Here is a 27841-nt window from a genome sequence, read left to right on the forward strand (position 1 = left end):
ACTTTTAAGATGATCCATGGATGTTCATATGGCACTTCTTTATAGAATTCACAAGATGAGTAAAGGTAGTTAATCCTGTTTTTTTCTCATACAACCCAGTTCTCCTTCAAAACACATAGTGCAATTTTTTTTTTTTAAAGATTTTATTTATTTATTTGACAGAGAGAGAGAAAGAGAGACAGCGAGAGAGGGAACACAAGCAGGGGGAGTGGGAGAGGGAGAAGCAGGCTTTCCGCTGAGCCAGAAGCCCAATGCGGAACTCGATCCCAGGACCCTGGCATCATGACCCGAGCCGCAGGCAGACGCTTAACGACTGAGCCACGCAGGTGCCCCCACATAGTGCAATTTTAATTATACATTTGTCTCTGCTTAATATCTACCTCACCTACTCATCTCTAAGCTCTAAATGTATGGGACTATCTAGAATATTGCTTAGTACCTAGTAGGTGCTCAATAAATATTTGTTGAATAAATAATTTGGAAAAAATTAGAATCAGACCAGCAATCAAGATATGTATGCTTATTTTAATCTTTCTACTATTACATGATGCTGGGCAAATTACACAACCTCTGACTTCAGCTTATAAGAAAAATTCACTAACAAATTTTTAGATATCTCTAATTTCTACATAGCCTCGGCACCTATCATTTATACCATACACTGAGCACATTATTCCACATAGAAATCTTCCCCCTTCCCTCAGTCATTCATCCCCCGTGCCTCACTGATATTACCAACGGGAGTAGACCCCAACCTCCCTAGGCTGTGCCCTCTTGGTTTTGGACTGCATGATGAGGAGGAGACACTAACAAGAGGGAGTGGAAAGGGTTCAGGCAGTGCCTCTGGCCCTCTGGGCTGTAATCAGGCAGAGAGCCTGGTCATTCCACGCTGCTACAGTCAGGGGAAATCACAGCATGCAGTCTCAGAAATTCCTAGCTGCCAGAACTTGTCTTTAAATTTACATGGTTCCTCAAGTGTGGGAACCTTGCCAGTTGCTGAAGGATCTATTTGGAGATGTTATACGTTGTCTGTGTATTTATCTGATTTCCCAGACTGTAAGTCCCATGAAAGCCAAGTATCTACATATGTGGCTCATCATTAGATCCCTGAATTCTTAAATAGTGTTGCAAATAAAGTAGGAGTTCAATAAGTACTTAGTAAATCGACTGTCTCCTTAATTTTAGTTTCAAGAGGGCATCTGAATCCCATTAGTGGTTTAAGCTTAGTAAGCCACAGTAATACAGTCTCTACTGTCTCTCAAATCCCAATTTATATGCAGGAAATTAGTTCTTACAATAAAGTTAACTGGGATTCTCACTTTTGTTATCCATGCTTAAAACACACACACACAAAGTATATAATATATTTCCTAGTCTAGCTTTTTTAACGAGGCTACAGCACGGTTGTTAAGAGTATATACTCTGGAGCCAGCCTGTCTGGGTTTAAAATGCTAGACCTGCCACTTACTGTGTGGCATTGGGTAAATTATTTAAGCTACTCCATGGAGTTTCTGTGAGTAAATAAGTTAATATAAGGGTGCTTAGAAAATAGCTAACATTTGTTGAGCATTTACTTTTTTTCTGATTTTAAAGTTTACCTTCTGTTTAGTATATATGACAATGGTGACTAACGAGTCTGTCTGGAACCAGTCATAGCTGTAAAATATTAAAAGAAGGAATAATTACATTGACAATCTTGTACTAAATATATTAAATCATTAAATATATGATTTAAAAATATATATGGTTTAAAAATATACAATATAACTTAACATAAGTATATGATTTTAAATATATGGCTTAAAATCTACAGTAAGAAATATATTTCTCTAGGGAAACTTTTTTCTAAATAATGGGGGGGGTGTCTACCATTATATAGGTGGTAATTATTTCTGAATTTAAAATACCTATACTCGCATGTATTCCAACTTGGATTAAAACAAACAATATCCCCTTGATAAGATACTTTTTTTTTTTAAAGATTTTATTTATTTGACAGAGAGAGACACAGCGAAGAGGGAACACAAGCAGGGGGAGTGGGAGAGGGAGAAGCAGGTTTCCCACCGAGCAGGGGGCCCGATGTGGGGCTTGATCCCAGGATCAGGACCTGAGCTGAAGGCAGACGCTTAACCGACTGAACCACCTAGGCGCCCCTTGATAAGATACTTTTTAGAAAGGTTACATTCTACTAAAATCTTTTATCAGTAACACAACATATTTTCTTAAGAAGCATGATAAAATCTACATACTTATTACCTTCACTCCTCCCTGTCACAAATTATTCAAGATATTAATCAAGGTCTTTTAATGGTTCAACAGGAAAACTTAAGGTAAAACTTCTGTTTTGTAATAGGTGTACATCAAACTGATACTGTTTTTGCACTTATTACATACATAAGGACACCCACAGGTAAATCCTAGAGGTTTCCTCATGCCCTTCAGTTAAAACTGTATATGAAATACTTAAATAGATTTAACAAACATAGCAGGATGCTGCTGTTACGGGCTGGTGGTAGAGAGAAAGGCAGAAAGAGAAAAAAATCACAAAGAATAATCATAACCCTGAAGGCATCTGAAATGTTAACATTAACAAAAATACATATGGATCAAATAATATACTAAGACAGCTGCTGTGCAGTACACTTTAAAAACAGAATATAGTAGTTGAATAAATTATGGTATGGTCATATGATGGAAGGCAGACAAAAAAATGCTTTTGCAGAATATTTAATGACATAGGAAATTGCTCACAGAATACATTGCAATGCCAGTATTATCAAAATAGAATAACACAGAAATAGGTGTTATACGAGTCAAACTGGGTAGAATAAACCAAATATTAAGTATATATCTAGAGTTGATAGATTATGACTGATTTTATCACCTGCTTTTTGTATTTCTCTGTATTTTTCAAGTTTTCTACCATGAATGTATACTTTATAATCAGAAAATAAAATTTTTGAATAGTTTTTTAAAGTTAAAAATATTTTTGAAGTTTTTTAAGTTTAAAGTTTTTTTTAAACACAAAGATTTAAACACAATGGTTTTTAAATTGGATCAAACTTCAGTTATACTAAAAATTCACATTTGCAGAAAACAGCTCATTCTCCAACAATGCCTGATAAATGGGACACTACAGTTCTTGTATCAAAGATGCATGATTAATATAGTAGGCAATAACTCAAAGTCAGAGCTGTTTATTTTTTTTTAATGTGTATGTTTTGGTGTAGAACTGATTTAGCTTTAAAAAAGCAAAACAAGAATGCATACCTTGGAGAACTAGGACCTTCTTTGGCAAGTGTATCTGACACTTGGCTCTTGGGAAGCATGCCTTCACAAAGAAAAACAAAAGAGCTACAGTTCATCTAGAAAGCATATTTATCTTTTTTTGCTTTTTAGTAAAGGTATTAAAATGTCATAAAAGGACACAAATCATAGATGTACTACGTAATGAATTTTCATAAAGTAAAACATACCCTTGTAGTTAGCACCCATCCTATGCCCCCTTCTAATCACCACCTCTCCTCCAAGGGTACCCATTATTCTGACTTCTAGCATCATTAGTTTTTGCCTATATTTGACCTTTATAAAATGTAATCATAAGATATTTTCTCTTTTGGTCTGGCTTTTTTTGTCCTGCATTACAGGCCTTACATCAAATAAGCATGATTGATAGTAAGCAGTAAGTCAAACCTGGAGGTTTCTGAGATTTTACCCCTGCTGTTGAATGCAACAGTAGTTTGTTCCTTTTTATTACTAAGCATTACTACATTGTATAAATATACGAGAATTTATACATTCTCCTGTTGATGGACATTTGGGTTGTTTCCAGTTTTTGGCTATTAGACACAAATAGCACTGTTATAAACATTCTTGTATATGTACGTGTACATTCTTAAAGAACGTATATCCACATTTCTGGTAAGTTTATAAGCTATGTGTATGTTCAGCTTTAGTAGATGCTGCTAAACGCTCTTCCAAAGTGGTTGTACCGATTTACACTTTTTTACCAGAAACGTCTGAGTTCCAGATGCTCCACAACCTCAATGACACATGGTGTTGTCTTTTTCCATCTTAGTCATTCTTGTGGGCATGTGTCAACACAGCATTTTAAAAGCCCACTAAAACTGTGATTTTCAAATGAAAACTCTGAGACGTGGAAGAGCTCTGGAGATTCTGGAAGCATTAAGTATTTCCCTCCTACAACAGGAGTGCATTGTTTGTTACCTATAAGGTTCAGTTTGGAAAAAAGGAGGACTGCTGCTAAAAGACTTTTGAAAATCACCGTATCAATTACATTTCTATTCCTCAAACTCTGCAGGAAAACAAATTTTATGTTTAGTCTCTGGTGAGTCTTAGAATTCTCACATTAGAAGTCATAGTAATTATATAAAGTCAGAGAGGAGAGGCACCTTTCAGACAGGCTAGTTTAGAGGTTTCCAGGATTCTTTCTGGCCAAGAAGCTTCTGTTTAAACCCAACTTAAATGCAAGCCATATTTTGGGGGATGAGGCTGATCATCAGTCCTGAGCTCAAGCCTTGTACTCAGTTTCCATCTCTTCCTATGTAACTCAATTAACTTTCAGATAAACAAAGGAAGTCTCAGAGATGTGACATAACAAAGCCAAAGTTATGAACTAACTAGTGGTGAACCCTAAAGAAGAATGCTTTACTAGAAAACTAAAAGTATAACAACAGGACTATAATAATTAAAATGTATTTTTGTCTAAAATGACAAAAAATAAGAAAAGATAATCTTATCAAAGTATTTGAAAATCACTGGAAAGATATTTTACTAAGAGATTAATGTCATTTATCTTTTAGAGGACTTATAGATATATAAATAAAAAACAAATGCATCACAATCTAACAATTTGTATAAGAAAAAGCTATCAACAGGATTCACAGATTGTTAGTCAATTTTGATCTTATTAGGACCTGATTAGGACCAAGAAATCTGGACTTGAGGTGTCAGCACTGTGATCTTACAAAAACCACCATTTCTGCTTCCTCGAATTCAAACTAGTAAAGAAATCTGCCCTGCAATCTCATGAGAAAGCAAATGAGCTGATTTCCACACCTTCTAAAAAAGTATATGGTGTCATACAAATATAACTTTTTAGAACAGAATAATGTCATAGGCTGTGGAATGTGTCTTGATTTCAACATTTACCAAGCAAAACAAAACATCTTATATATAATATCCTTCTAGAAAAGCTGAAGGAATCTGTGGTGAATATGGGGTTGAGTAAAACAGTTAATTAAAGTTAGCGGACTAAATGAACATTCTCCTCCCCAAAAGTGCTGCTTGATGACTGATGTTAATTTGAAGGGATCAGTTCTCTAGTGGACTACCATAGCAGTTTACCTCACTCAGGATTTAAAAAGCTGTTTGAATAATGACATTGCAGGCAGACATCACATCTGCAAATACACAGACTTACCACATAGACTTAAATGAGCCAAATACGAGAAACAGCTAATAAATATAAATATTACAATCTTAGAGAATCCAAGATCATAATAGGTAACTGTGCTGGCCAGATCACTTGTGAAATGTTAATATTCCATTCTCAAGACCATCTTGAACCAAGGTATTAGTTAAATACAGTGCATCCAGAGGAGGGCGATAGGAAAGTAAAGGTTCTGGAAGTCATATGTGGTGGGAATGGAAATGCCCAGTCCATCAGTAATGAATCTTTAAGCGAAGATTGTATGCCTAGTATCACAAAAGAGTCAATCATCAGATGAAACCTAAGATCAGCCCTTCACTGAAAGCAGTGCTACACTATCAGACAAAAAGCTTCTGGTATTACATCACAAACTGCAACAAGTAAGTCTACAATATAGTCTATTTTCTCAAGTTAAAAAAGAAAAGGTAATTTGGCAATCTAGATTGTAGCTATATTTCTATAAGTTTCCTTTACAAATATGGAGAAAAAACCCTATAAAATAGTGCAATCGGAGTAGCCCCAGGCATTTCCTAAGAGTCAATACTGACCCCTACACCATACTTATTTTGGTTTTTGTGGATGGCGGGCGTCAGGGGCGGGGGGGTAGGTGCACGGTGGACATTGGCAGCTGTAATTCTGAGTCAAACTGAATGGCTGAAGAAGCCAGAGCTGCTGAGCCTGGTAAAGAAGTTTAATAGGCTACTCAGCATCTATATGAAAACACTGGTGTTGAGCTCCATGCCGGAGGGATGTGACTTGCTCAATCTTGCTTCTGTGGGTAGAACTCCTCATCACTACAAATATTCAAGCTGCGGGCAGATGAACACATGTTCAGGGATGTTACAGGAGAGACTACTTACTTACTGTAAGAGTAATGGCTGGAATAAGGGATCTAAAATGTTCTGCCAAATCCTCTAAGGCAAGTGAAGACATCTTTTGTATAAAAAAAATATCGAAATACTATCCCAAATAATTCTGTAAAGCAATTTTGTATGTGAAGGTAACTTAACTCATGTGAATATGATCCATTTTTTTACCATAAACATATATGACTTACCATTTAAGACTTTCTTTTCTTCACGATAGTCTGTACAGTGATTTAGAAAAAAAAGCCAGGTAAGAATACTATAATAAAAGAGAGTATCACTTAATATTATATTTGAAGATAACAGCCCTGTTTTTGAAGGGCTTTCTTTCAAGGTCTGAAGAGAAAAACAAGGCTAATAAATAGATGGCCTATGTTTGAAATAAGGAAGCATCATCTCTGAAAATTACCAGGCCTATTTTTTCTCCAGGTGTTTATCTCCCACTTCACTGAGGTTTTTTCTACTTCTTTGAACATTTTTTTCTAATATCTTGGTTAATTTCTTTAGAAAGCATACAAAAACCCAAGTTTTGTCCAGGTTATCGTATTCTAAAGTAGTCAAAAGTATCCAGAATTTATTATATTATACTTTATAAATAAAACATACATGTTAACAACCCAAAGAAAGACACTTTATTATCTTTCTTATCTAGGTCAGTACTTAAAATGATTATTGTTACTCCAAATTTAAATGGCAAAATTATTAAAATATAAGACTTTCACTTGCATATGCAATGCACTACAATTAGTGTTACAACCCAGGAAAATTTAACAGGTATTTTCTTTCAGGATGGCAGCCAACTCAATCTACATTGTATTTTGATCACCACAAGTGCCACACCATATGGTCAAAATAAAACCCTCAGCAAGTTAACAGAGTTAAAAAAAAAAAAAAAAGAAAGAAAGAATGACAAGCCAACAAAATAACCAAATAATAAACTGACAGATATCAATTGTTAAGGTGAACTTGTTTCACAGAAAAAGAAACTAAACTACTTAAATGAAAGCTTTCAAATTTTTTATGTTCTGATTTTCAATCAATCAGAGATCTCATAATTACCTCCATTTCACCCAACTATCATAAAATAATCATGATTTAGGAAGCCAGATGACTACTGTTTTTATTTTCTTTATTTTACTGAAATAATTTCATAGCTGAAAGGGATCTTAACCACATACAGCAAATTATCTGATAATTTGGATCTGATCCCCTCATTTAAGACTGAAAACCAGAGGTCAAGGACTTGAATGAAACCCATAGCTCTTCAGGAACAAAGCCAAGATTGGACTTCATCTTCTGAAACTCAGCATCATATTTCTTACTATGCCATTGCTATTGTTAATACTTCCAAAAGACGAAAGACCTAAAAATCATTTAAATTATACCTCAAAATGAGCTTTGTTTATCAAGTGCCAAGTAAAAATCTAGTCATTACAGTTCGCAAGGGATCATCAATGTCCCTGCTTGATCACTTACTTTCATCAGTGTTTCATCTGTCTTTCCTACTGCAGTTGTGATTGTTTTATCTTAGAACAAACAACAAACTCACAGATAGAAGTAAATTAAATCTATTTTCAGTGCACCACATAGTTGGCAGTTTGAGGAATCTCATTTATCAAGTAAAACAATTTGTTTTCATCTAAGAGGATCACTGATTTTGAAAAACTGCCCCAGGTAATTTGTTTCTAGGGGGAAGTGTACATTTATCTTATATGACTTACCTTCTGCCTGATGTGAATTGATTGAACCTGTCAGAACTTTCTGGATCCTACCAAATAGGTAATTTTTTCCCTGAATCTTTTTTTTTTTTTATACAACAATTACCAGTAGGAAGAAATCTACTTAAACAATCTAAATTACATTTAAAAACTCTACTAGTCTTTTGCAACTCTTTTAAAAAAACTGAGACATAGAAATAAGAGGCAATTTTGTGTTATTAAGCACATTTACATCTGAATCATGTTAGTCACATGAGACTGACAAGAAATCTGATATTCCATCTCGATAATTAATCCCATCATTTTAGCGTGCTCCATGGCCAGAAGATTTTGTGTTTTCTCACAATGTTGGTTAAACTGCATTACTCTGGTAAGAATTTCTGCTTTCTGGAGAGATCGGAGTCATTTTGAAAACTAGCACTGCAATTTATAGACTACACTCTACTCTTTTTTGGTAAGAGAGTGGATGAGAATTTTTCATTGTGACCCCAATCTAGATTACCTCTGTTGAGTGGAGCCAGGGAGGACCCCTCTGGGATAAAGAAAGAAAAATCCTGTTTTACCAGTATGCTCCTTCTTTTAATAAATATTTATTGATCAGCATCTTAATAGAGATATTGGTAGAATACGAACCCATTTTGATAAAAAGTTAGGAAAATACAAATATATATTCAGTTTGCTTACTGAATTACTAAAATTACCCATAAATTTGGAAAGATTCATAATGAGAGTAGTAACATGGTTACCTTTGTGTGTGTAGGGGAGGGTAAACAAGTAGATGGGAGACAAGTATGACAAGGGCACTTTTCATGCTTGAATCATGTGAATGCATTATTTATTCAAATAAATTAAATAAACAGAATTAAAAATGAAATGTTGATACGTTCTTTTGAATACACACAATATGATAATGCTTTAAAAGAGGTATGTAGAAGGTTAGGTATAGAAGCATAGAGAAGGGTATCTCTACTTGGAAGGAATTTGAAAGGACTCCATTGAGGAGGTAATATTTTAGCTGTGTTTTGAAAACATGCAGGCATTTGTCACAAGGCCCTGAAGAAAAGCATTCTAGGAAGACAAATGCTGAGCATTTATATTTGAATGTTTTACATTTATCATGAAGCTACAAACCTCATCTTCTCTTCTTATTTTCTCTTCTCTGGATTTTGGGTTAGATAATTTTGGGCTGGATAATTCTCCGTTGTGGGGGTCTATCCTGTGCGCTCTGCTGGATAATTTTGGGGTGGATAATTCTCTGTTGTGGGGGTCTATCCTGTGCACTGTAGGATATTCAGAGCATCACTGTCCTCTCCTCTACCCACTAGAATGCAAGTAGCATCTAGTTTAGTTGCGACAACGAAAATGTCTCCAGACATTGCTCTCTTGAGGAGCAAAATCAACCCCTGTTGATTTTGGCATATATAAATATTGGCATATGTAAATATAAATATAAATATATATATATATATATATGCGCAAAAGTGGGTAACTTTTATGAGGTGATTCTCTGCCTTACAAAAAAGAAGCATCCATGAGTTCTTTAAATGGCAGGATTCTCCAGTTGAATAACTATAGCTTTTAAGTAAGGTACATATACATATAAACCTCAGTATCTTCACTTTTATTTTTATTTAAAATTAAAAAAAATTTTTTTTGTTTCAACTTTCTATTGAAATTCCGGGTAGCTAAAAAAAAGGGGGGGGGATGGGAGGGGGAAAAATTCCAATTAGTTAACATATAGTAGCTTCACTTTTAAAGTGAAGGTGTTAGAACAGCTTCTAAATCCTCTTTCATCTCTAAGTAGTCTACTGATCTATGGTTCCAAGTGCTTTATAGTCAGTAACTGCTTGAGTGAGTGGGTGTGAAAATGAAAAACATAAAAGTATTAGAAACCATGATAAAGTAATGAGAAATTAAGAAGAAACATTTCTGACACTGCCCTATGCCATTGGCAATATGACTATTTTTAAAATATGACTTCCATTAAAATTTTTTAAAGTATACTTATGGTCTAGAACAGTGCTGCCCAAAAGAAATATAATGCAAGCCACAAGCATAATTTTAAATTCTCTAATAACCACATTAACAAAATAAAAAGGAACAGGTTAAATTAATTCTAATAATATATTTCTACTTAACACAATATATCCAGAACATTATCATTTCAACATGTAATCAATGTAAAATTTATGAGACATTTTACATTCTTTTTTTTCAACTAAGTCTTGAAATGCAGTATTTTACACTTTTAACACATCTATATTTGGAGGAGGCGCATTCTAGCATTCAAGAACCACAGGTGGTGTGTGTCTACAATAATGGCAGCAAAGGATTAAAATAAGGGCAAAAAGCAAGAACATTTTTCATCTTTGCCAGAGAATGAAGTGTTCCACATAAATAAGTAATCAAGAACTGAAGCTTTACCTTTGCAAGCAAAGTTTCTCCTTTTATTCATTATTGATATCTTTCTAAAGCACAATACAAACCATAATGCTTTTTAAACAAAGGATTATTAAAAAAAAACCAGATTCTTCCCTTGATAAGGATCCACTAGTATTGCGTTTGGTTTTTTTTAAAGATTTTATTAATTTATTAATGAGAGAGACGGGGGGAGGGGGGGAGGCAGAAGCAGAGGGAGAAGCAGGCTCCCTGCTGAGCCCGATGCAGGACTTGATCCCAGGACCCTGGGACCATGACCTGGGCCAAAGGCAGACACTTAACCGACTGAGCCCCCCAGGCGCCCCCACTAGTATTATGCTTTATATTCTGATGCTGTTAGCTCCTGCATATGCATTTCGCCACTGCTACACTAGAAACCACCAGATAAACTGAAAACTTTTCTTCCAGAACTGCCCAACTGTAGGGATGCCCATAAAATGCCTGGATTCTGGATTCCCTTGCTTTGGGGTCTGGCAGGCCACCTACCTAAAAGAGGGTGCCAGGGATCTTGTACTGAAAGAAGCCCATGCATAAAATTCCTCTTCGGTGTAGCCCCTGTCACCCCATCTCCCCCCCCACAAATCCTCATGCCGGCAATAGTCTCTCTCCACCTACTGTTCCCACCTCATCTCTGGCTTCACTCTCTACTCCTACTTCATCTGTTTTCATCCTCTGTCCCCATCTCATCTAGAAGTTGCAAGTTCTACTTGCAGTGTGAACACATGCTCTGGTTTGCCAGAGTCACAGTTTATCCCCTGTCATCCAGCACAATTATGAACAGAGCCTCCTTGCATACTCAGAACTGCCCCAGTTTGGACAACTACACAGTTATCCCAATCTAGTAGTTTCCATCAATAAGGCCAGCTGAGTTCAATGATCAATCCCTGCCCAAAGGCACAAGCGGTCCTTACATTAAAATGGTACTTCACCTTAATTATCATGAACATTCCTTATTTCTGACACATTAGATCTTTCTCTTTAGTTACTCTGTCCCTTTTTATATGCTCTACTCCTGCTGGTTAGCCTGGAGTTCAAACTGCATCTTGGTACATCTTAAGTCTCTACTGTTAAAAAACAAACAAACCTGATCCCCTTACTTGCAGTTAACATCTTCCTGATTTGTGAAATTCTTGTCTGCTTCCTAATGCTTTGCAAGTTGTCTCATCAGTACCTGCTTCTGGCCTCGCCCTAGCAAAACCCGGATGCTCCAAAAGGGCTTTATAGCGAAACACAGATTCACAGCCCTCAGCTCTTATGCCATGGCAACAGGAATGAGAACACTTTGGTTTTCACAGAAACCGAACCATCTTTCAGGTGAAACACACCAGTCCATGCTAGCTTATACCTAGTAACTGTAGGGATACAAAAAAAGGACTAGAAAAGGTAAGCAGCCTCAGTCCTGCAGGAGTGGAGGGGCGAAGGGAGCTAGGATAGCAGCAACCACTATCTCCAGCATCTCTGGGCCCGCAGCTTCTCCTGCGCTAGGTGCTCCGCAAACAGGACTTCCCTGAATCCTCACAAGGACGTTAGGATGTTTCGTGCTTAAGCCCCATTTTACTGTCAAGGAAAAACGTTCAGATCTGTTCACTGATGCCAAAGAACGTAACAGCTTATGAGTGGCAGAGATGGGACTTGAGCCCATGTTAGTGTCCTCTTTCTGTAGGTCCTCTGCTGCCTCAGTAATCAGCATCAGGGCTGGGGACAGTGTTAAAAGGAAACTTTTGATTTACGAATACATAATACCTGACTCCATATCTCTTTCTCAGTAAGAAATGTGTTTGCACTCCCCTGAGCCAGGAGGAGGAGGAGGAGAGAGAACACTCATTACAGTTTTCACTTCTTTCTGATTAGGATTTAATTAGAAAGCCTATTTCCTAGACCGCTCAAACCCTCCTGATTTTGGTTTCATGGTTGTTGTTTTATTTTTCTTCCTTGTCTTAACTACCTATATTTTATCCTCATTGTTACTGGATGATTTTAAGTTGCCAATTATTTTCTCTCAGCATTTTTAGGATACTGTTCTATTGTTTTCTGGCTTCTACTGTTGTTCTGGTAAATAAGCAGTAACAGCTAATAAATTAAACGAGTTAGCATTCAATTCAGCAGGCACTGCTTTGTTGGCACATCTGTCTCTCGCGGCTGTTTCGGTATCTCCTCATTGTCTTTAGTGTTCTGCAGTTTTACTACAAAGAGTCTATGCATGGATTTCTTTTTATTTATCTTGTTTGGAATTGCTGAACTAGCTGAATTTGAGGATTTATGACATCAATGACATCTGGAAAATTCTTAGCCACTATCCCTTCACATGTTGCCTCTTCCTCCTTCTCACTACCACTTATTTCTGGAAATCTGATTACAAGTGTCAGATCCCCCGCGTCTCGTGACTATTTGTCTACCCTTTTATTTCTCTATGCCACATTCTGTATAATTTCTGCTGCTCAATCTTGCAGTTCACTGAGCTCTTTGGCTATTTGTGCTATGTAGTTTTCAGCAGCTCTATTTTTCATTTCTAGAAGTTCTATTTGTTTTTATTTTTTTTAATTCAATATGATTATTTTTAATCTTGCTTTTTACTTGTTACTAATACATTTCTTTTAAAGATAATTCTTTGAAATATATTGCAAATATAATTATTTTTATTCTGTATATGAATAATGAAGTCCTGGGGGTGAAAATCTGCTCTTTTCTGCTGACCTGCTTCCTCATGTTGTCTAATTTTTTAGTGTGTACTAATAATTATCTGATGTGTACCTGTGGAAATCTTGAGGGTTTTAGGTTGAAAGTGTGTTTCACCATTAAAAATCTGTATCTACCTCTGCCAAACAGCCTGGGAAACCACTAATGAGAGGCCATTTTATTTTTTGGTTTGAGGTTTCTGAGACCACAAAGGTGGAATATATTTGAATTCCCAGTTCTCATGTAGGCAGGGCTGTGGTTACAAATTCTCAGAGGAAGTCTCTCTTTCCTCTCCCCCATCACCTCATAAACAAGGTCAGAGAACCTAAGATAAAGAACAAGATAACCTAATATCTTCCTTGTTGTTGGACTTTTTTTTTTTTTTTTTTTTGCTTTCCCATTCACTGATCTAGACCTCCAAGAGTCCAAGCCATAGGCAGCAGTCTCAGTTCCAACTCCCTGCCTTTACAGACCCACGATCTGGTCTTTCATCCCGTGTGACCATTAAAATTCCAGTGTGGCTCTTAAGTTCCTAATATCTAGATAACTGCTGGAGGGAAACAGAGGTAGCTTATCACCCTGGATTGCTGCTTCTACTTACCCTTTTTGTATGGGGAAATATCTGGAGATTTCTTTTTGAACTAATCTGCTTATTTTAAATGGTATTTGTTGTATTGGTGAAGCATTTTGAGGATGATCTGTCTTCCATTTCCAGAAAGGAGGAAGGAAACCAGAAAAGTCCTTTTACTAACTTCATGTCTCCTGTGGACTAAAAGCCTAAGGAGCCTGCCATACTTTCTGATTACCCTGAATGGTAACACAGAAGAACACACGACCGCTAGTACCAGATTATGTAAATGAGATAAACAACAGTCAGGATGAGGTAAAAGTAGTCATTTAGAAACTACAGTTAACATCATGTCTCCTGTTGGCAGTGAATCAGTGAACTTCGCAGTCAATTAAAAGGAGAAAGGAACTGCTTTACAAAGTAAATGGGTTTACAAGAATTTCTACACACTAAAGGTCAGACTAGTATGCTTTTGGTATATACACATATTGCTTTTTTGTTCTGTAACAATGGGAAGAAAAAAAATAATCCTTTTTGAGGATCTATTACAGTCACAGTGAAAGGAACTTTATTCATGTTAGTTCTTAACCCTACGTATCACTGTACAGATTAAAACTGAGGCTCAAAGGTAGAAACTGGCCCAAAGAAGGCATGGCCAATAGGCCATGGAGCTAGGGTTCAAGTCTAGGTATGCCTGTGCTATTTCCCTACTGCTGATGGAGGCCTCTGGCAACAAAGCCTTGAATTACAAAACTCACTGAACTAATTTGTTTGACTCAGGTCAAACAAGCCAATTTATTCCTAATTTGAGTATCAAAGTCAGGAGTTATTCAAAAGAAATGACTACCATTCCTTCCATAGTAAAGAATTGCGAAACCTAAAATTTTCAGAGGGTGCTCTTCTGAAATAAGCTTAGGAGGTAAAGAGGTGACCTCCAACACCATACAGATTATAGAGTCAGGTCACAAGGTAAGGGGAAGAAATCAGTGTATTTTAAAAGTACCTTAAAATCAGAACATGGGTTTTCCATACTAAAGGAGGGAGAAGGTTCAAGGCAAATGGGAGACAAAGCTGGAAGGAAAAATTTCACTGTATAAGTTGTTATATCTTCTGATTTTTGAGTCATGTGAATATATTGCATATTCAAAGAGAAATTCTAAAAAACTAGTCTAAAAGTCAACTCTAACCAAACGTTCTGGCTGATCTATATAATGACAGAATAAAAGACTAATGAAAACTATATAAGGAGTAAATAAAGTTGGTTCACTTCCATAATGCTCATTCCTCACACTATGGGTGTTCCCTCAAAACATGTCAAAATTTTAAGGTAATGTCATTGCTTCATTCTAAAGAACTAAAGTAAAATCTTTACAGGGCTAGACCAAGAGGCCAGTGAAAAATAAGAACAATACAGTGATTTATTTAAATCTCTCTGTTGAAATCTAAGTAAAAAAAAAGTACATGCGTGTCACAGGTCACTGTGGGTTAGCACCGGCACCACTTACCTTTAGGAACAGCAGGCTTAATGGCCATTCTGCCAACCAGGCATTCTTTCAGCATGGATTCGTAATTCACCCAACGATGAACCTAGTACAGGATATAAATGAAAGAAAAGCAACATGACTCTAACTCCATGAGATGCTCTAATTTTAGTCGCAGCAAAACTAACCATTCTTATAGTGCTCTGAAAAAACTAAGAAGTAGATTCAATTAGCCAATAAGGGAGTGACAGGAAGGCAGCATACATAGGGATTCTTTAGAACAATGTTCTCTAAGTGTTGTCTACAGACCTCTGGAGGTTCTTGACAGCCTTTCAGATATCCATGAGGTCTCAATTAGTCTCATAATAATACTGAGATGTTATTTGCCTTTTTCACCGATGTTGACACTTGCACTGATGTGGAAAAAGCAATGGTGGGTGAAACTGCTTGCATGTTGGCACGAATCAAGGCAGCAGTCTCAATCTTAGTATTCTTCACCATCACATATCCATGGAGGTCAGGGGGGATTGGTTTCATTTAAGAATATCCTTCATGAAGAGGCACCTGGATGGCTCAGTCAGTTGAGCATCTGACTCTTGATCTCAGGGTCAAGAGTTCAAGCCCTGCATTGGGCTCCACGCTTCACGTGGAGCCTACTTTAAAAAAAAAAAAAAAAAAAGAATATCTTTCATGAAGTAGAAGAAAACAATTAATTTTCTTAAACCTCAATGCTTGAGTGTAGGTCTTGTTTACGTGCTGTGTAAATGTTTTCAAAAACATTTCTGCTGCAAAGTAAGATGGTCACCTTGAGGAAAAACACCAAGGTAATTATTTTTTTTGTTTAAAGATTTTATTTGAGAGTGAGACAGAGCACAAGCGGGGCGGGGGGGGAGCGCGGCAGGCAGAGGGAAGAGCTGGCTCCCGCTCAGCAGGGAGCCCAACATGGGACTCAATCCCAGGACCCTGGGATCATGACCTGAGCTGAAGGCAGATGCTTAACCACCTGAGCCACATAGGCAACAACCAGGGTAATTACTTGATTTGCAAACTGAAGTGAGCTTTTGTCTCAGAAGGCTCTTTATATGTAAAAGAAAAAAAAGACTGATAAACAAACTGGTTATTCAGACTTGGGTATCTGACAGACATTTTCATGAAAATGAACAGATTGAGACTGTCACTTCAAGGAAAACAACTGACAGTTTTTGTTGCCAGACTCACCGGTAGGAATTAAATTTAAATATCCTCTGGAGACACCTTCTCAATATACATTAAAAGCCTAAAAATATGCAGCTCTTTCACTGAGTAATTCATGAATTTACCTGAGAAAATACTCACACATACAGAAAGATGCAGATACCAGGATATTCATCATAGCACTATTTATATTAGCAAAATATTGGAAATAATCTAGATGTCCAAATGTAAAAGACCAGTAAAGGAAAACTAATATATTATTCAATAAAATATTAGACCATCAGTAAAATAAATAATCAGGTCAAATAATACTGACACGAGAATCTTTGTGTATGCTCCTAAGTAAATAAATATATACTGAAATAGCAAATACATAATATGTAATTATAAATGGGCACTCATTTATTAACAGAAATTGGTAAATCCCATTTACCAAATATTTATGGAACATCCAATGATATGTAAAGCAATATCCCTGGGGCTATAGCGTTGGGTAGAATTATATAGATAAATGAAGGAGAAAGATACTCAAGGAGGCAAAAGTATGAGGTTTGTTAATCATGGAAGCACTTGCTCAAAGCACTTCAGTTCGCTCAAAGCAAAATGCATGTTGAAAATATTTGCCTTAATACAGTCTTTTAAGGCCTCAAAGGCCATGCTAAGGACTTTCAATTTATCCCACTGTCAATGGTGCGCCTCTAAAGAGTTGTAGAACAAGGTGCTAAGATGACTGTCTTAAACAATACTCATCCAGCTGTCATGTTATTTACATTGGTACTAAAGGCAAAAGTATCAGGGCAGTATTAAAATAGCAGGGCCAGAGAAGGTGATAATGACTTCATCTAAGGCAGTGGGAAGAGAGAAAAGGATGTAATGTTTAAAGACCGCATCAAGGGATTTCACCAGTGACTGGATACTGGTGCACAATGAGGAAGGCAAAGATTACTCAAGTGGCTTCAAGTCCCCATTACCAGAAACAGGAAACAGAGGAGGAATAAAAGGGAAGAAGATGAGTTGATATTATTTGAAGGCAAAACAAGTTGAAGTGCCTATGGGTAATCAAATTGCCCAACAGCATTTGGAAATAAAAAACAAGAGGTCAGAAGCAGGATCCAAAGTAGAGACAGAAATCTGACAGTAAAAAGATTACTTAATATTCTTTGTACAACTCAAATACTAGCCCTGAATAAATTCTCAAATATTTAAAGATAGAAGCTTCCCCACAGTTTCTAGAATATAAAGTTGTTTACTTCTGTGGTAAGTAAAAGTCTTAAATAAACATCACTGGTCCTGTTAAAGCCAAGGGGAATGCAGCAATCTGGTAACTAACATACTGTTTAAACTGCTAAAGAATTTAACAACATAGCAGTTCTTGTGACTTCTCCAAAACTTAAATAAGGTTTACTTAAATAAGGTCCATATAACCTCATGACCCTGAGATCACCTCTGTAACCTCCTGAGGCTGAATATACTCTTCCACAAGAAGAGTTTCCAGTAAAATCTAGGTTACAGAATAGATAAAAGAAAAAAGTATGGCAGACAATTTTTCACACAAATATTCCCAAACTTTTCTATTTAGCTTGCATTGCTAGATAATAACAAATACCAAATGACAATGGGAATTTGCCTTAAATAAGCAATAAGAACCTCCCCAGGAGAATGCTATTATGACCAATGGCCAAACATGACTTTCTTCCAACCCACGAAGAACATTAACAGCAAATGGGATTCTGCTATTTAAGCAGATGCACCTCAGTACATTTAAATATAAAATAAACTGTATTTCTGGCAACCTGGTCAAAAAATAAATCCTAAAATAAATGAGAAGGTAGGAGGAACAGAAATCAAATTATATTTGTTCAGGAGTCAACTCGGGGCACCTGGGTGGCTCAGTCGGTTGAGCATCTGACTCTTGGTTTCAGCTCAGGTCGTGATCTCAGGGTCGTGAGATGGAGCACGTTGGGCTCCGTGCTCAGCACAGAGTCTGCTTGAGGATTCTCTCCCTCTGCCCCTCTGCCCACTCGTGCTCTAATAAATAATCTTAAAGAAAAAAAAAAAAGAAGTCAACTCTAAAAATAACCCAATCTCATTCCACTATCTCAAATGGTATTAAAATCCCCGTACCACAACATGGATCATCATCACTAAAATACAAAATAAAGCATATGTGAGACAAAGGCAAATTTCTGTTCTTCTCAAGATTGTTGTTTCAAAATAACAGTTCAGCCTATTGATAGTAGTTAAGATACTCTATGTAACTTTTAAGTAGTACAAGAGCTAATGTTTGTTTTTAGTAAATGTAAGGGGAAATATAAGGGGAAAGATGACTAATTTAAATATCTTTTGAAATATACATATAAAATCTCTGCTACCACTCTAGGAAAAATAGATTTTTCTATTCACTAATCATCTAACTTTCTACATGATATGCAGATTCAGTATAGCAAGACAGGCCGGTTATTTAACATTCCCAAACAAGAAAAAACTAAGCACAGAGAAGCTAAGTGTCTTGTTCTTTCTTCTAATTGTTACTGCCTCCCATGACCCAATCATCATCATCATCATCAGAATCAATCAAAACTGAGTAAACAGCTGTCAGCAGAGGAGACAGCAAGCACTTGACAGTAGATGCCCAGATACAGATTTGAAACCAGCTCTAAAATTACAGTGAAATAATTCAAAGGCAAATTAAACAAACAGTTGTTACTTATGAGCATCTTCCTACATTTCAAAATTCAAGCCAACACATGTGAAATTTGTACAGCTATTTTCTTTTTTGACTACAACTATCACACTGCTAAATCTAAGAGAACTCTTCCACTGTAATACTCATGATTACCTTCACCACCTTACCTGATCAAAGAGGTCAGTGCCATCGGATCCTGCTGCTCTCATTAGTTCGTCTTCTCCACCAGGATGATACTCCATATATGGGCTGACATTATAAACAAACCCTATCAAAGCAAGGGCAAATAATATCCTAAATGAACTTCTTAAAAGTTGTACAAACTAGAAATGTAAGCTCCAATAAATCTTTTCAAATACCTCCTATTTAACAAATCATTTATTATTTCAAAGTATTAAGTACATCAAGGCTCTCAGATTTCATCAGACTCACAAGCAAACAAGTTAGCCCGCCAGTTTCATGGGTCCTGGGCAGAAAACGTCAGACGCAAAGGATAATTTAGTACTCATATCACTAGCAGTAGCTACAATATCAGCATTTGCATGAGTTCCCTGAACCCCGATTCCTACAGACCTATGTGAAGAGGGCCACATACTACCTGTGCACTACTGTGCTGTATGACAGGAGGAGAACTCCGAGTATAGGCAAGCCGAAGTTTTTAGAGTAGGCAGGAAGTGGGTGGGTGCCCTTTGTTCTGGGGGGAGACATCATCTTTATTATACCAAACAGTAGGCAAGCCTGTCCTTTACTCCAGAGGGAGTCTCGAGTTCTACTACCCAAGGTGGTTTACTATGCCAGCATCCCTGAAAAGACTGTCCAGAACAAAGACAGTGAGTGTTTCTGTTTGTAAGATGGGCAGATATCCGAAAAACCTAGAGCGAACTGCCTCCTTAACACAAATAATGAAACACTGTTCATGATTTTTAAAAGTTCTCTCTCTCTACTCCATCACCCTCTACTGCCCTGGTAGGAAAATCTGATGAAAAAGAATCAAACCGTCACCCATGTGTCTGATCATCTCAGCGACTGCTGGGCAAGCAAGGGTGACTGGGCCACTGAGGCATGCCCTGAGAAAGCAAGCACAATCCTTCTCTGCAGTTGTCCAAGGAACAAAGATTCTTGCTGAGATCTTAATAATCCTTTTATCTTCTCCAAACATGTATCTCATCTGTTCATACATTTAAATATATCTTTATTTAAAAAAAAAAAAGAATAGGGAACAACAAATGGAGGAAAATTTGCTCAATGAATAGCCTTCCCAAGGAAATGAATTGCTTTTTAATCCTTTACTTGAAAACTAGACAATAGACAAATCCAGCCCTGAAGACACCTCAAGGTACAATGAGATCACCTGGTTTTCTTATATCCTGACTATTCTCTCCTTATGTTATGACTTCCATGAATTTAAATAACTTTAGGTAACTTAAAATTTTCATCCTATATGATAATCTTGGGAGGAAAGAAGAGACTGGATTTCAGGCCCAAAAAGGTATTGTATAGTTTTTCCACAAGTTTAATTTTAGAGACTAACCAACCAGGTAGATTTCTTTATAAGATGGCTTAAAAGCAATTTAGGCAACAAAAAGAAGTAAATTCACAAAATCTCTTTTAGCAGTCCTCCAAGTAAGTCTGAGGGAAAAAAAACGAACAAAACGACTGGTGGAGTTCTCTCCTTTCTCTTCCCTATCCACCTTCTCTACCAAATTTGGAAGGAATTTTTCCTATTGTTTAATGCTTAAAATCCACAGACCACAAATGCCAGAGGTAATGATTAGAGTCAGAATTATTCCCAATAGGTTGTTTTTTTGGGTTTTGTTTTTGTTTTTGTTTTTAAGATAGAATGCCTTACTTGGAATTCCAAACCTGCTTGGCCACCAAACCTCAACTGGAGTTTCTCAAGAACATGAAACTTACAACACACAATCATGAACCTTCTGTGATAGAATTTCATATTTCAGCAACTGGCAGAAAGATAAACAGGGAGCTTTGCCAGTTATCCATAATCAGCATATAAAGCCTAGAACATCCCACATGTGTTCTCTTCGACCTCTCAACCCTTTAGATTGACCCTTATCCTCTCATATTCTCACTCCAGACCTGAACAGCTTCCATGCTCTTCAAATGGACAAAACTAGGAATGCCTATAAAATCCCCCACTGTAAGGAATTGAGACTGTAAGTGTCTCAGTCCAAGAAATGTTAGATCCAACCACACTTGGCAGTTTTAGTAACTTGTTAATTATGAGACATAAACCCAGCTCCCAAAATGCAACTGATGTTTTTCCTCTGGTGCAGAGGCTCTTTCTTCTCTCTTTTTCTTCCTCTATCTTATCTCCTTCCTTTTCCCTTTTCAAAAGCATTTCCTAAAACTAAAACTTGAATGTGGCAGAAGAAAACAAATGCAAAGAACCTAACTTTATGCTTTTCTTTCATGCTTCATTGTATCCTACTTGTACTATACATGGTTTTTAGACAGTAATCTCTAGCCTAGAGCCTTCCACGGATTCTTACCACCTGGTTTTTGAAACTAATTTTGCTTGCATCTTTCTAAATTTTGCAATGACACAATTAACTTCTTCCTACAGCTCTAGTTGCTCAAGTATCACAGATTTGTACAACCGATTGCCCATTAAATATAAATACATGGTATTTAGGGACCCACAGACATAATCTCAACTTAATGTTAGGCTATTAATGAATTCTGTAAAACCTAAATCCTAATAATGACATTAAGAACAAAAATGGGCAGGAAGAGATTCATAAAACACCAACCTTGAATGGCACAAAACTGCTGTGACCAAGATCCTCTGGTCACAGCCCAACTGGTGCTTTAGATCATTTACATGGGTCACCTTCAGTTGCAGAGGGGGCAGTTAGGGAGAATATCTACTGATTAGTCAATCACTCTATCTATCCATCCACCCATCCACCCATCTTACCTACCCATCCTGATATTTTTTTTTTTTTAAATTCTGACCAGGAGTAGATACAAGGATTGACTGAGTACTGTTAAGAAAAGCAAGTTAATTTTACAATATACAGACATACCAATCATAACGTTATACACCCTGAACTTATAAAGTGTTATATGTCAATTATATCTCAGTGTAACTGAAAAAATAAATAAATAAATAAATAAGAACAACTTATTAAATTAAAATACAACAGTTTTATTAGGAACATCTACTCTAATGTTTAAAGACAACATTTTTTAAATGCCCTAGCAATATTCAGGGGTACATATTTTAGCTAATTCATCCTAGCTGAGCTGCAGTGCAACTGAAAGCACACATTCAGAACAACAGCTACACTGAGTTCTTTATGTAATGTACTGGTAGTACCTGTTCTAGTATTTCCAAACTAAATTATCTCTTATGTTATATGTCTGGAACTCTGAGCTCTCAAATAAGTTCTTAGAATAAAAATTACTCAATTTAAAATTACCACTTAGTGCTTTGTATCATCAGAAACTTATACTGCCAATTCAATCACTGAATGATAGCGTCTTAAGACTGGGAGAACTCTAAAGGCAATTTTTAGTCTGATTTCTGATCCAGTACAGGACTTACCTCTCTAAGATCTACAGACAGACCATCATCCAGCATCTGCTTGAAGAGTACCAGCGTCTAGGAGCTCACTGCTTATTTAAAGACTTAGTTCAAGGATCAATATCATTTTTATACCTAAAAACTAATGTTGCCATTTTACACACAAAGAACTCTTCTCCATCTTCGTAAATGCTGCCCCTAGTTTTTCACATATACTTTTTATATTTGTTGTAATTTAAACCCTAACTGCTACTGCTAAAGACTAAGGCATCTTACAACAAAATATTTGTGTGTAAAAATTTTAAAAACCCACAACAAAACGTGCAAAAGAAAATATACCAGTCGCCTAACCCAACTAACAATGTTACTATGACTGAGCATTAAATGTCATCCTGAATTCCCTAGAAGCCAAGGCTAAAAAGAGACACTACTAACACTGGTTGCATTATCTGATCTTAAAAAGTGTTAAAAAGAAACAAACAAACAAAAGGAGACGCCTTACTTCTTTAAAAAGGAAAAAGCCCCTTTGAGTTTTTGATGTTGATATTGTGAGGAACACGAGTCCCTGTATAGGGGTCACTGACCACACGACAGATAGTATGATTTAACAATCTGCAAAAACCTTCTTCAGGCAACATTCCTACCATCCTCTGCAGCCCTAAGTTACCACGAATGTATGTTCTGTCTCTTGAGACTAGCAAATTAGGGGCATTTCATATAAATGGAAGCATACGATATAGGGTCCTTTATTTGCCTTCTTTCACTGAGTATAATATTTTCAAGGTTCATCCATGTTGTAGCATGTGTCAATACATCATTCCTTTTTATGGCTGAGTAATATTCCATGCGTGGATAGAGCACACGTTGTTTATCTGTTCGTCAGTTTATTGACATTTAAGTTGTTTCCACTTTGGGATTATTAGGAATAATGCTGCTGTGAACATTCATGTACACATTTTTGTGTGGACATATATTTTTATTTATTTTGAGTCTATACATAGAAGTAAATCTGCTGGGTCATATACAATTTATGTTTAACCTTTTGAGGAACTGCCAGAATGTTTTCTATTCCCAGCAGCAATGTGGGAAGCTTCCAATTTCAGAGCACTCTTTTTCAGTCACCACTCCAACTTCCCATAGACAGAAAAAGCCTTTTCCCAACCACAGAACCTGAATCACTTATCTCAGATAACTGAACTCACAACTGGATTGCAGTAAACTCCAAGTCATTCTCAACCCCAGCTCTACATCTGACACCACAATGTAAGCCTCAAGTGACATTTATACCTAGTAATCTATCTCCCAGATGAGGCTCCCACAATTTTTCAGGTTAAGTAACTACATGTGAACTGTAACAGCCCACTGATAAGGAGTGAACTGCATCCCCATGGTTTGAGGCCACACACGCATTGATAATTTGTCATTTTCTTTGTTCTATTTTATGTCAGAGATTGTCAAAGCATGATCCAGAGCTTCCTGAGGGAGCTTAAAAGTCTTTTGGTGGGTGGTCCAAGGCCAAAACATTTTTGTAGTAATACTAACAAGATGTCATCTGCCTTTTTAAAAATCTTTCTTCCACAAGTGTATGAAGTGCAGAAGGTGACACAAGCATACAACTGTCACCTATGAAGTCACACTTTAAAGATATTTGCCAAGGGGCGCCTGGGTGGCTCAGTCGTTAAGCGGCTGCCTTCAGCTCAGGTCATGATCCCAGGGTCCTGGGATCGAGCCCCGCATCGGGCTCCCTGCTCAGTGGGAAGCCTGCTTCTCCCTCTCCCACTCCCCCTGCTTGTATTCCCTCTCTCGCTTCTCTCTCTCTCTCTGTTGAATAAATAAATTAAAAAATATATATATAAAAAAAGATATTTGCCAAAATGTAAAACAATGCCACTTCTCTAATTTTTGGTTTGGAAAATACAGTTATTTTTCATAAAAAATATCTATTATTTGTGATAACATATGGTGAGTTTATTGTTTTTATTTTAAAGTTAATTTAAAAATATTCTTTAATGTCTTTTTTTTTTTTTAAGGTGGTTTTATTGGGGCACCTGGGTGGCTTAGTCAGTTGAACATCAGACTTTTTTTTTTTTTAAGATTTTTTATTTATTTTTATTTGACAGAGAGACACAGCAAGAGAGGGAACACAAGCAGGGGGAGTGGGAGAGGGAGAAGCAGGCTTCCCGCAGAGCAGGTAGCCCGATGCGGGGCTTGATCCCAGGATCCCGGGATCATGACCTCAGCTGAAGGCAGATGCTTAACGACTGAGCCGCCCAGGGGCCCCGAACATCATACTCTTGATTTCAGCTCAGGTCATGATTGCAGGGTCATGAGATCAAGCCCCAAATCAGGCTCCACACTCAGCATGGAGTTGGCTTGGGATATTCTCCCTCCTCCTACTCACATGCTCGTGCGCTCTCTCTCTCACTCTCAAATAAATAAATAAATAAAATCTTGGTTTTATTAAAGCACAGCGACAGGACCTGTGGGCAGAAAGAGCTGCCTCTTCAAATTTCATAATTTCTATTTCTGAAAGGCAAAAACATCAATAGATAAAACCATCATAAACAAAAGCTCCTTGGGGTCAACAATAATTTTTACAAGAGTAAAGAGATCTTAAAGCCAAAAAAGTTTGACAACTATTGCTATAAGTATTTTTTGTACTCAAATTTTTGTAGTTTTATACAATTTTTATAATCAGATTCAAAATTAATTTTTGTTTAAAATTCAAACAGAAATTTAACTCTAAAGCCCCACATTATATTCACTCAACAACAATTTATTTAATGCCTATCATGTACACATCAAGTATTATGCAACTACATTGTAGTATTCCTATTTATTTCACTATTCACTACTGTTCATTTTGTTGGCTCTAAAATCAATGAAGGAAAAAGGTGTGTACACACAATAAAATCATAGCATATTTTACTGTATTCAAATGTACAGGTCCATTTTTGCAAGGACTGTGACCACTTTGCCATCTTGTGTTCAGTAAAGAAATAGCACATTAATTTTAAGTCTACTGATATTTATCTACTTCTATCAACTGCTGAGACAGGGTGTTAAAACATGCAACAATAACTGTGGATTTTAATTCTACCTTTCAATACTATGAATGTTTGCTTCATGTATTTTGAAGCTTTGTTATAAAGCATAAACAGTCTTCATAGTGAACTGACTCTTTTAACATTATGAAATGTCTTTATCTCTAATAAGATTCTTTGTCTTTGGTAATATACTTTATCTAATATTAATATAGGCCAACCTTGTTATACTTACTGTCTAGATAGTATACATTTTCTTACACATATACTTTCATCCTATCTGTGTATTTATATTTAAAGTGTATCCCTTCTACAGAGCACCTAAATAGACATTTCTACAAAGACACACAAATGGCCAACAGACACATGAAAACATGCTCAACATCACTCGTCATCAGAAAAATGCAAATATCAAATCGAAACTACAATAAGAAATCACCTCACACCTGTCAGAATGGCTAAAATCAAAAACACAAGAAATAACAAGTGTTGGCAAGGATGTGGAAAAAAAGGAACCCTCATGCACTGTTGGTGGGAATACAAATTGGTGTAGCCACTCTGGAAAACAGTAGGAAGGTTCCTCAAAAAAAATTAAAAGTAGAAATACCATATAATCCAGTAATTCCACTACTGGGTATCTACCCAAAGAAAACAAAAACACTAATTTGAAAAGACATGTACACCCCTACCTTTATTACAGCATTATTTACAATAGCCAAGATATGGAAGCAACCCAAGTGTCCATCGACTAATGAATGGATAAAGATGTGGTATATATACATATTGGCATATTAGTCATCCACAAAAAAAAGAATGAGATCTTGCCATTTGCAAAAACATGGATGAACCTAGAGGGTATTATGCTAAGTGAAATAAATCAGACAGACAAATACCATATGATTTCACTCATATGTGGAATTTAAGAAACAAAACAAATGAACAAAGAAAGAAAAAAAAGAGGCAAAAAAAAACCACAAAGCAACCCTGACTCTTAAATACAGAGAATAAATTGGTGGTTGCCAGAGAGGAGGTGGATTGGGGGATGGGTGAATTAGATAAAGGGGATTAAGAGTACACATACAGTGTTGAGCAGTGAATACTGTATAGAATTGCTGAATCATTATATTATACAACTGAAACTAATATACCACTGTATGTAATTATACTTCAATTTTAGAAAAAAGAAACAAAGAAAAGGAATCGACCTAAGTAACTTTGGAAACCAATGTTTTGACTGGAAATGTAAAACCAAAGACAAATAATTATATAAAACACTGCAAAATAAACAAACGAAAACAAATAAATACAGTGTATCTCTTCCTTATAACCATCATGTAGTTAGGTCCTGATGCACAATCACACAATCTGTATCTTTCAATTCAAATGACTGGTCCATTTACACTTAATTATTGATGTGGCTGAATTTAGAGCTACCATTTTATCTAGTCTTCATCCTTACCCTCAAATTTTCTTTTTCTTCTTCCAAGTTTTCTATCTGTGTCTCTCTATTCCTCTCTCCCTGCCTTCTTTTGGGTTAACAAAATATTTTTAGAATTTCATTTTATCTATTGACTTTTTAGCTATACCTCCTCGCATTATTTTTAAAGTAATTGTTCTAGGGATATCTAGTATATATACTTAACTTTAACCAGTTTACTTGAGTTAATCCTATACCCAACTAAGTGCTGGACAGTAAGAGTACCTTAGAATTTCAGGATTAAAAGCATTCGTCTCTTATACTCCTGAAAAGTTTCTAAAATGACTGTAAAAGATAAATAACACATAAAACCAAAAAGACACAGAAATCAGAAGAAGAGACGACAGCAATAAAGTTCTGGAAGCCTGAAAGCCAAATGGATGAGTGAACATTCTTAGCAGAATGAAGAAAGGTGAAATAGACCCTGTGAAAGCTGGAGGGGAACCTATAAAAACCCAGTGTGTGCAAGAGAACCCATCCCCTCCACCCCCACCCCGCCCAAAGTGTAAGAATCAGAGATTCCAGGTAGTTCTGAAGTTAGGGGGCAGGAAGATCTTGAATTCAATTGAAGCAGCAATATGAGCCTTAAATCCCCTCCCCCATCCTACACTACCAAGCAACCAGCCCCTTCCCAACCCTGCAGGAAGTGCAGGCTTATTCTCTAGAGAGGATGAACCAGAGAAACATTATACC

At 36.5% G+C, this 27841-nt stretch overlaps 1 protein-coding gene across 7 annotated transcripts in view; it reads right to left on the reverse strand.

Annotated features, from left to right (window-relative positions):
- LOC116635429 (cytochrome b5 reductase 4) overlaps positions 1-27841 on the reverse strand; it is an 88935-nt gene that overhangs the window by 39237 nt on the left and 21857 nt on the right. For 5 of the 7 annotated variants that reach the window (XM_032409351.1, XM_032409354.1, XM_032409355.1 and 2 more), the window contains exons 3-7: positions 19248-19348; positions 15225-15306; positions 6510-6539; positions 3271-3331; positions 1599-1656 (exon numbers count right to left, since the gene is read on the reverse strand). In XM_032409351.1, coding sequence (XP_032265242.1) covers positions 1599-1656; positions 3271-3331; positions 6510-6539; positions 15225-15306; positions 19248-19348 — 332 coding nt within the window. The remainder of the gene's footprint in view (positions 1-1598; positions 1657-3270; positions 3332-6509; positions 6540-15224; positions 15307-19247; positions 19349-27841) is intronic. The other 2 variants (XM_032409356.1, XM_032409357.1) reach the window with 2 other exon arrangements.

The sequence above is a fragment of the Phoca vitulina genome, unplaced genomic scaffold, assembly GCF_004348235.1.
Source record: "Phoca vitulina isolate PV1807 unplaced genomic scaffold, GSC_HSeal_1.0 scaffold11, whole genome shotgun sequence".
In the NCBI taxonomy this organism is placed as follows: Eukaryota; Metazoa; Chordata; class Mammalia; order Carnivora; family Phocidae; genus Phoca; species Phoca vitulina.